Consider the following 10,867-nt stretch of genomic DNA (forward strand, 5'->3'; position numbering starts at 1 on the left):
ACGTTAATTGTTTGTGCAGTCACAAAAAAGAGTAACTGCGCCCTTAACTGCTATGTTGGTTTTAGACGTCCATCCGGTGTCCGCCATCTGTTCCCTGGAATTCAGACCAGTTGAGTTTTTTTTTTATTATATTGTGGGGACCACTCCACTACGCAGTCCAGATACTTTTTTGGTGGAATTCAGACCAGTTGAGGGTTTCTTTATTATTTTGTAGGGACCACTCCACTACGCAGTCCAGATACTTTTTTGGTGGAATTGAGACCAGTTGAGGGTGATATATTGTGGCCCCGATACCAAATTGTGTACCGAGACCACTGCACTATGCAGTCCAGAAAGCTACCTCGGTGAAACATTTTGGACTAAAAACAATATTGTGAGGTGCGAGGTGTTCAGAATAGACTGGGAATTAGTGGAAATGATTGCTAATGAATGTTATTGAGGTTAATAATATCGTAGGAGTGAAAATAAACAAAAAAAACTTGATTTTAACACTTTTTATGTTTCTTTCAAAATAAATCCGAATCCAAAACCTTAAATCCGAACCAAAACCTTTCGTCAGGTGTTTTGCAAAACAAATCCGAACCCAAAACCTCAAGCAAATCCCGGTGCACATCCCTAATGCAAATAAGTTCTTTTTTTAAAATATCATAATTAACGCCAGTCCGTTAGATTAAGTGACATTTGACAGATTAATCTGGCTGTGATGAGTAAGGCTACTCTGTGACAGTAATTGTTGAAGCATCAGCTTGCTTGCACTAGTCAGTAAATGTAGAGCTGATATATTATGCTAGGCAAAACCTTCTTTATATCACATTTTAAGCAGTATCTACAGACATCAGTTGGCATTGCTATTTGCTACTGCACCAATTGAAGACTCAGTGATGATCAATTGAATAGAGTCCTGATAAATACAGGAAAAAAAATGAAAAATGTATTAACGTGCATGTGAAATTTGATCCTTGGACACGTACATTTCAAATTTAAATACAACTTACATGCCATCATACCCGATTTTAAATTAGGGGTAAAATAGGTCATGCACCGATCCACCAAAGCACTCCAAAATGCGCCAAACCATGCCCAGATCTACACAGTCTACACCAATTTTTTATAATACTGCACCCCATTCGCTGCATGCATTCAACCCATCGAAAATTGGGATGGTCAAACGAAAATTGGACTGTTGGTATATATGTGACACATGGATCACAGAAACCAGAAAAAAACACTCACAACCCAGGGTAATATACCAAGAGAGTGAATTAGCATTTAGTTCATCTGTAGTCTCTTCAGCTATACTTTCACCAATGGCGGTTATTACAGTACCTGGTAATACATTGATTATACATTGATTATAATATTTCTTTATAATAATTATTTCTTATATTAGTATGAAAATATATAACTTTATACTCATCTGCAAATATGGATAAAAACATATAAAAACGATAATATTGGAACACCACAAAGTGTCCACTATGATGTATACACACACAGAATAAGAATTTATTTATATATGCCATTCCATTTTTAGTTTACTGGCCATCTGGCTCTTTCAGCATTTGATGAGTAATATGTTCATTTGAAATGAATGTCTGTGGCATTCTATGACATATTCACCATGATGCACTGCAGAATGTGAACTAAAGTAGTCTACCCTGTCTGTATGCCATATATATTCCAAAAGTCCACTTACCAATGACATTGACAGTGACATTCAAACTCCTTTGTGATTTTATCTTCCTCCCAGAATACATTAACCAGTATAAGCATGAATATTTCCCAGTAGTCTCTTGGGTAGACTTAGGTATTGTGTATGTGGATATAATTCCATCTGTTGTCATTACATGTCCATCCTTGAAATACCGGATTTCTTTTGCATTATTAGGAGGGGAACAGAGGACCGTTATAGCCTCCCCCTTTATGTACACAGGAAATTCAGGCTTTAAGGAAATGGATGGTGCAGGTGGTATTTCTGTAAGGAATTAAAAGTGACAATATAATATAAACATGACAGAATTACAAATAATGCACATTTAAACAAAGTTTTTTAAGATTTAAAGTTGAATAAGCTAAACTATTATATGTGCTGTGTAAAAGTAAGTCATAAAATTAATTCAGACAAACACAAGTCAAATATGAAATAGTGTTAAAAACGCAGCTGAAGGACAGAAAAAACACAAAGGGGCTACCTTAATAATTACTCACGATTATGGTGAGTGTAGATGGGGCTCCAGCCACATTTGCCCATAGATGGCTTCAACTGAGCTGGATTAGCAGAAAAGTGACTGCGTGGACTAATAGCTATTGGTCAGCACGGTTACACCACTCCTAGCTTGCACTCATAGAACTGGCTATACCTGAAGCTGCATGTTCAGCCTCTGGATGTGGTTAGCACAGTCACAACCCAAGAAGCAGCAATAAAGGGGCCTGAGATTTCTCTCTACAGCCTTGCTCATTGTATAAAAAATTTATTGGAAAATACGTAATTAATTATGCTTAGTCCTTTGTTTGATCTTACTCTCCCATAACTATTTCGCATACATAGGTTTTTTATTACTGTGATAAGCGGTGGCAGAAAACCAGCCCTGTGGTAACTTATTTGTAAACAGTTTGGAGAGTTTGAAAAGAAAGGTGTATCAAACAGACTTGTAGTTTATTGGAGATGAGAGATTGAGAGCAGTGACATGATAGCATATTTCAACTGTATCAATTATCTTTTTGACTATGAGATCAATAATCATACACAAAACTGAAAAAAATAGACATCAGCATATAACATGACAAGGGACAACTGGTTTACCTAAGTCCTCTTTTTGACTTCCATTTGTACAGAAATTTTGAGCAACATTTACAAGTTTTCCAACAATAAATAGATTGTCCATTTTGTAAAATGCAAAAACTGCACTTGAAAGTCCTACTAACTACTAGCACTTTTCTACCACCCCCTTAATTAATGACAGACTTTCATTTTTTCCTCCTAGAATTAAGCTGACTTGAGAGTCATTGATGTTTTAATTACATTAAGAAAGAAAGTCTCAGACATCTGAACATGTCTGCATACATTTCTCCTAGATGGTGTGAATGCTGTGGAATTAGTGGTCCTTTATAAATAAAGAGATGATGATGATGATGATGATAATGAAATGGTATCCCATTGAAAGTACTGCTTAGCACCCAATCATTGGCACCTTTAATGTCAAACAAAGATAAGGTTGTTAAAAGAAAATCACCCCGCCCCCTATCCACCACACCAATGACCCTTTCACCCCTTTAACTTCATTCATCTGGTCCTGCAGAGTGCCCACATGAAAGGGCAGCTCCTACTAAAAATGTAACATTTCTAACCACACTGTCAGTAAAAATGAAGAAGTGAGCATAATATAATATGCAAAGTAGTGGACTCTGAGCTGTAAAGGATAAATTGTAGAAGTTGTGAAAACATTTTGCACATCTTCATTTTTGCAGCTTTAGATATTGCCCTTAAGGTTTGTCTACGATTTCTAGCTAAATTAATTGCCTACTAGATCATTTTTGCTACTTGGTTAATTAAGGCATCCAGATCTTTTTTTTTTTTTTATTGAGAAGCTATCTTAATGATGAAGCCAATAATAAACCTGTTGTGTGCTTCCGGCATTATAGATAATGTAGACAAGTGGTCGTGGAAAAATTAAAGCACAAATCACCATTACGCTCTGAAAGTAGGGACTCTGGCAAGAAAGATTTATAAAGGGACTGAATGATCACAACCAATTTCTGAAATTTCAACCATAGAGGCATATGATAATACAATATATAATTAATACTAGTGCAAAGCCTAAAATTAGCTTAAGTAAGTGAATATTCTATATCATACGGATGCAGAGGGCATCAAGACGTCCCAGGAGTTGTAGGTATATATGTTTTATGAAGTTTAGACCGTAAGCTCCAATGAGAAAGTGATGTGAATGATAAATATTCTCTGTACTGTGCTGCATAATATGATAACGATACATAAATAAATGATAACAATATTATCTGCATATGTTCAGACAGCTATGGCCAAGCTATAGCCAAGCTATGGCATACTTAGTGGCACCGCATCTTATTGATGCATAGACCATTCTGTACAAAACACTGAAGTTAGTTCAGAAGTATGTTCCAGCTGAGGGTCTGTGAGTGTGACTGGCAGCCATACTTGTCCCCCCCTCCTTGAGAGATATTGAAAAGGAGGTAATGAATTGTAGGAAATCACGTTAGAAAAATGACAGCAGGCACATGATTAAAAGGTACTTAACATGCTAGTTAAAAACAAGTGGATGTGGGTTTACTACTTTAAACTATAACAAATTGATTTTTCTATGTTAGTGAGTCAATCTTTAAATCTATATATGCATGTGTATATGTATAATAATATATATGTTGGTGGTATCATTTTACACACAAGCTTTATTAACATTGTATATATATATATATATATATATATTTATTTATATATATATATATATATATATATATATATATATATATATATATATATATATACAAGTTAACCCGTGCATGATACTCATGCATTCTAGTCAAATCAAGCTACTTAAGGTGTAAAAAAGGTTCTTGTCATGCATTTGGGCCATAGCCCAGGCCTCCTCAGGGGAAGAGCGTTACTTCCCGACGTAAGCGCCCTTTTTTAACGTGGTTTTGTCCACATGTCACCACCTCATCATTCTTCTCCATCTCCTCATCCTTCATTTTCATCGCCACATCTATCTAGATGTCTATCCAGACACAGGGATCTCTCTCAGCGGTGCTGAGAATCACACTCCTCTCACTCTGTCACCCCCGGCAACCACCAACCACTCCCCACTGTCACCCCCGGCAACCACCAACCACTCCCAACTGTCACTTCTCCTTCAAGAAATATATATATATATTTTTTTTAAATCTTTATAAATACTTTTAACAATTAACAAATTAAATTAACAAATGAAAAACATCTTAGTATACCAAATTTCAGCCCTTTCTGAATTTTTTTTTCCACACACAAAGAATTTAGTAGGTCAGTGTATAACTCCGCACAGCAGGTGGCGCTGCAGCTTGGTTTTATTTTTTACACACACACACACACGCCACTAAGCATTTATATTATAGATATATATATATATATATATTGTGCATTTGCTCATATTCATTTTGATCAATCAGCTTCAATAACTCAATTTTTGCTGCATCTTGTTGCAGATACTGGGACCAAGGAAGTGGATGGTAGCTTTCATTCTTGCCCTCTACAAGAAGAGTCTATGTACACCAGTGGTGAAACTACCACCACTACAGTGCGTGAGTCCCCTATGGGATCGACATGATTTGCCTTCCTCTGAGGAGTGGAGGCCTTTTTGAGCATGTGCGAGACCCAGGGTCTGATCAACAAATAGGCTGATCCGGCTGCATCCTGGGGCATTGGTTCCTGGTGGAGCACAGCGGCGCATCTCAGCCGGGATTTAATGTTGTTTTGCCATTTTTTTAAAATTACACTCTCCCGGGGCTATTTGGCATCATTGGGGCCGCCCCTGGTCTAAAGAGGGCGGCCCCGACAGACACTTATGCAGCCTAACCGCAAATCCAATCCTGTTAGCTTCCTGTCCGGTTCTCTGGTTTTGTGAGATTACCACATCTCACGAGACTGGACTAAGTGCTCTCTGCCCCCACTGACAGGCAGCTAACAGCAAGCAGATTTTCTGCCAGTCTGCCTATCATGTAGAAGAGGAATACTGCTGTGACCAAGGTTAGGAGGTTAGTGAGTCTGGGGAGGGTGGATGAAAGGGGGAAAGGGGGGTGACTGCAGGTGGGGAGGGAAGCAAAATGGCTGTGGGGGGAGCAGTGCCAGATTAAGGGAATGGAGGCCCCTGGGCTAAGGGGGCCTCCATTCCCCCGTGAGGGCCCCCCCCTTGATCCGAGCACGGCACTCCCCCGGCACTTACCTCCTTCTCCGGCGCGCTGTATGCTCTTTACTGAGGAGATCTCGTGAGAGTGGGACTCATGAGATCTCCTCAGTAAGGTGACTACAGCGCGCCGGGGATGGACTGCAGGGAAAGTGCTCAGCAGCACTGATCGCGCCGGGGGCGCCCCCGCCCCCAACCGATCAATACTGCTGCTGAGCACTTTCAAGGGCACGCTGGATGCCATAGGCCCCTGGGCTGTAGCCCAGTTAGCCCTATGGTTAATCCGGCCCTGGGGGGGAGGTAAGAAACATTGCTGCAAGGGTGAGGTAAGGAAAATAGGTGCCTAACATTGTACACTGGATGTTTCATTCTTTATGGATTACTTTACGCACCAATGTGCTTGACTCTAAAATTTGATGTTATTCTCAAAACCTCTGTTTTTATTAGAGATGGGCGGGCTCGGTTCCCCGAGATCCGAATCCATCCGAATTTTGCCTATCCGAGTACCGAACTCTCCCACCCATTCAGAATCTAAATCGAGGCAAAACGTCATAGTGACGTATTCGTATTTCTGAGCTCGGTTCTAGCGAGATTTGAAAAGCATAAATACCAGCCTCCACAGCAATCCATCGCCATTTCACAGAGGGAGAGAGCAGGGTTAGGTCACAGGCTGTATTAGCGCAGGGACAGAACAATAATTGTACACCTTATTCTTTCTATTATTCTTTCATTTCAATCTATTCAATTCTATTATTAATTCAAATTCTATTAGCAATTGTTAGAGCAGGAAGACAGGAGGATAGAGGAGGCTTATTTTTCAATTTTTTGCACTACAAGTGCTTTGGGGTGTTCAATATTCCCCAGTGTTTTACACTAATTTTTCTGGCTGTCACAAAAAGTCATATTTGTCAGCAGTATCTATCTAATACAATATTTTGCATTAAAAGTGCTTTGGGGTATTCAATATTCCCCAGGGTTTTACACTAATTTTTCTGGCTGTCCAAAAAAGTCATATTTGTCAGCAGTATCTATCTAATACAATTTTTTGCACTACAAGTGCTTTGGGGTGTCCCATATTCCCGAATGTGAAACACCAATTTTTCTGGCTGCCCAAAGTCATAATTAGCAGCAGTATTTATACAATATTTTGCATTACAAGTGCTTTGGGGTATTCAATATTCCCCAGTGTTTTACACAAATTTTTCTGGCTGTCACAAAAAGTCATATTTGTCAGCAGTATCTATCTAATACAATTTTTGGCAATACAAATGCTTTGGGCTCATTATAATGGATTCAAAGCAGTCCACATATGAGCAGAATCAGTAACCAGGTTCTGTCACCAGTCCTGATGGTAATGTTACCAGTATAATACAAAAGTGAAAGCTGCTCAAATCAATTTATAGGCCATAACAGGTGCTTGAAAGGGTGGGGTTATCCTGCAAGGAACATACACACAACATTTTTTCCCCCAGCACACTGCTATAGCCAGCAACAGATCTGCCATTTCTACTGTAGATAAAAATGCAAAAGTCTTTGTTGCACACATTTGCAAATGTATGTTTAAGCCATCCGCCACGCGTGGCGGATGGCTTAAACATACATTTGCAAATGTGTGCAACAAAGACTTTTGCATTTTTATCTACAGTAGAAATGGCAGATCTGTTGCTGGCTATAGCAGTGTGCTGGGGGAAAAAATGTTGAATGTTACCAGTATGTCATCTGGGAAAGGCGATGTAAAAGTACATAGTCTTTTTAAATCAGGGAAAAAAAACACACACCCAAAAAAATATACCGTGTTGAAGCGAAAAAGAAGTGTAACTGAGGAAAAGTTAAGTGCCGATAAAAAAAAATTTGCCAACATGCAATTCTACACACGCAGTGGCAAAGAAAGAATAAGGCCTTCGCCTTTCTCTATTAGTGGCAGATCAAAAAATGTTACCGAGCCTTCTTCTTGTACGGTCACTTGTGACCAAGCAAGACCAAGTAATTTGGAGTCTAAAAGTGGTACACAACTACTGTTACACATCAAAGCCGAGCTGCAAGAAAACAGTAAGGCATTAGAGAATAATGTATGCTCTGAATCAGAAATTACACCAATTCCTGTGGAGAGTCCATTCACCAGTGGTATGTCTTATCGTGAGCATTCTGTTAGTGACAGTGTACCCATAAAGAAGGGTCCTTTTAGCAGTTCTGCTGATGTGTGCCTTAACAGCCAGAGTGTAGCCGGTGATACACCAATTGAGGATGCCACTTTGGATGGCATCCTCAATTGGTGGGGTAAAGGGGAGATTTGTGTAGGCGACGAGGGCACTAATGATGATGTTGATGATTATGATGCAGACAGATACCAAATTGCCTTTCTCAATTTTTATTTATATTCTAGACTCTATAACGGCTGAATAGTTTTCTATTTTACTCCTAGTGGAGAGGGGGTCTGATGCAGACAGATACCAAACTGCCTTTGTCCATTTGTTTTTATATTCTAATTCTACAGTCTATGCAGGCTGCTTTTTTCTATTCAACTACAAGTGGAGGGTGGGGGGGGGGGTCATAGACAGCCACCAAACTACCTTGGTCCATTTATTTTTTATATTGTTCAGTCTATAACACCAATCCCTGTGGAGAGTCCATCCAACAGTGGTATGTGTAATCGTGAGCATTCTGTTAGTGTACCCAAAAAGAAGGGCCCTTTCAGCAGTTCTGCTGATGTGTGCCTGAACAGCCCGAGTGTAGCCAGTGATACACAAATTGAAGATGCCACTTTGGAATTAGAAGAGGATGAGGTGGTGATTTGTGTAGGCGACGAGGGCGCTAATGAGGATGTTGATGAGGATGAGGTTGTTTGTGTAAGTCCTGCACCAGTGGCAGCAGTTCTGGCACGTGACAAGAAAAAGGCCATTGTATTGCCTGGCCATAAAACAAATAAATCCACTTCTTATTTGTGGAATTATTTCTAACCAAATCCAGACAACAATTGTATAGCCATTTGTAGTGTATGTCAAGCCACAGTCAGTCGAGGTAGGGACCTTAACCATCTTGGAACCTCGTCTATGTTACGCCATTTAATGAGAGTTCATGGCAAAGTGTTGGGAAAAGCTGAAAGTTCTTCCAAAAAAATTACAAGCACTCCATCATCAGCTAGGACCCTCCGATCACCGACATCCCGACGGCTACAAAATACACCCACAACACCATCCTCATCAATATCCTCAGTAGCGCTCGGAGTTAGCCCTGCATCCCACTTATTAAGGCTGTATGACTCCTGAACTATAATTGATTCCTCTGAAGAAAGCGTTAGTCCCACGGCTGCTGCTGAGGGTGAACCGTCAGCACAGAGGAAGGCCAACAAAAAGTGCAGTCCTACATTTCAACAATTAACTGTGAAACAATCATTTGCTAGGGAAAGCAAATATGACAGCAGTCACCCAGTCGCCAAGCGAATCACAGACCCCATGGCTGCGTCCAATATCCACAATAAACGCAGCTGGTTTTTCACAATTAATTGAGGTTTTGTGTCCGCGTTACAGAATTCCATCGCAACATCATTTTTCCCGTAAAGCTATTCCACAACTATACCAAAAAGTGTATACAAATGTAGAGATTGCGCTGAAAAATGTCATTCTGCCCACTGTCCACTTAACAACAGATATGTGGACAAGTGGAAGTGGTCAAACCAAAGACTATATGACTGTGACAGCCCACTGGGTTGGTCATTCACCTTCACCAGCAGGAACAGCAGCAGCATGTACACCACTACGTAACATTTGTCACAGGCAGGCCACTCTTTTATCACCGGCTTCACTAACAGGCATACAGCTGACAATTTGTTACGCAAACTAAGAGATGTGATTGATACATGGCTTATACCACTTGGACTCTCCCCAGGATATGTCATTTCTGATAACACCAACAATATAGTGCGAGCATTACAGCTGGGTGAATTCCATCACATTCCCTGTTTTGCTCACACCATCAACTTGGTGGTTCAGAGCTTCCTACGAAATAACCGTGAGGTGTAGGAGATGCTTTCGGTGGCCCGTAAAATTTCAGGCCATTTCAGGCATTCTGCCACAGCATGTAGGAGATTGCAGCAGCTCCAAGAACAGTTTAACTTGCCCTGCCACCAACTTAAGCAAGAGGTGGTAACTAGGTGGAATTCCACCCTGTACATGCTTCAGAGGATGGAGGAACAGCGCAAAGCCATCCAAGCGTATTGCACAAGCCATGACATTGGGAAAGGAGGGGGGATGTATTTCACTCTTGCACAGTGGGGAATCCTTTCAGTGCTGTGCAAGGTGCTGAAACCATTTGAAGTTGTGACGTGTGAAGTGAATGAATATTTTGCTAGCTTGAGCCAAGTCATTCCTGTAATAAGACTATTGGAAAAGCAGCTTGAGAAACTGAAGGAGGAGATGAAAGCCAAGTATGTTGGCCTTGTAGATCAAGTGCTTAATTCACTTCACAATGATCCTCGAGTTATTAAGATCTTGAACTCGGATCAGTATGTTTTGGCCATTGTGCTTGATCCAAGGTTTAAGACCTACATTGAGTCTTTGCTTCAAAATGAACGAGATGTGAACTTTTGCAAGGAGCTATTGCTCAGCAAGTTGTCCGCTGAACTGGGCCTAGGCTTGACGACGTGTCCTCCTTCAGTTTCTCAAGCAGCTGCTGCTCGCAAAAAAATAAAGTTTCAAAAAAGAAGCAGGGAAGACGCAGAGGGCAGACCAGAACAGTTTAACATCTGGGCTGGTTTGAAGGATTTTTCAAAAACTCCCATAACTCCATCTAATATGAGTATTAACATGCAAAGGATGGTGGATGATTATTTTTAAGATGTAATTGATATGGAAATGTCAGACAGTTCCTTTCCTTACTGGGAAGAAAAGCAGGCCATTTGGAAACCCATGTACAAACTTGCTTTGCAATACCTAAGCTGCCCACCCTCCAGTATG

The 10,867-nt window shown here is 40.3% G+C and overlaps 1 protein-coding gene across 1 annotated transcript in view; it reads right to left on the reverse strand.

Annotated features, from left to right (window-relative positions):
- The window catches only part of LOC142158314 (immunoglobulin superfamily member 1-like), an 88,715-nt gene that overhangs the window by 60,593 nt on the left and 17,255 nt on the right, over positions 1 to 10,867 (reverse strand). The window contains exon 6 of the mRNA XM_075212185.1: positions 1,697 to 1,975. Within this exon, the coding sequence (XP_075068286.1) occupies positions 1,697 to 1,975 (279 nt within the window). The remainder of the gene's footprint in view (positions 1 to 1,696; positions 1,976 to 10,867) is intronic.

This window comes from Mixophyes fleayi, chromosome 1 (genome assembly GCF_038048845.1).
Source record: "Mixophyes fleayi isolate aMixFle1 chromosome 1, aMixFle1.hap1, whole genome shotgun sequence".
Taxonomy (NCBI): Eukaryota; Metazoa; Chordata; class Amphibia; order Anura; family Limnodynastidae; genus Mixophyes; species Mixophyes fleayi.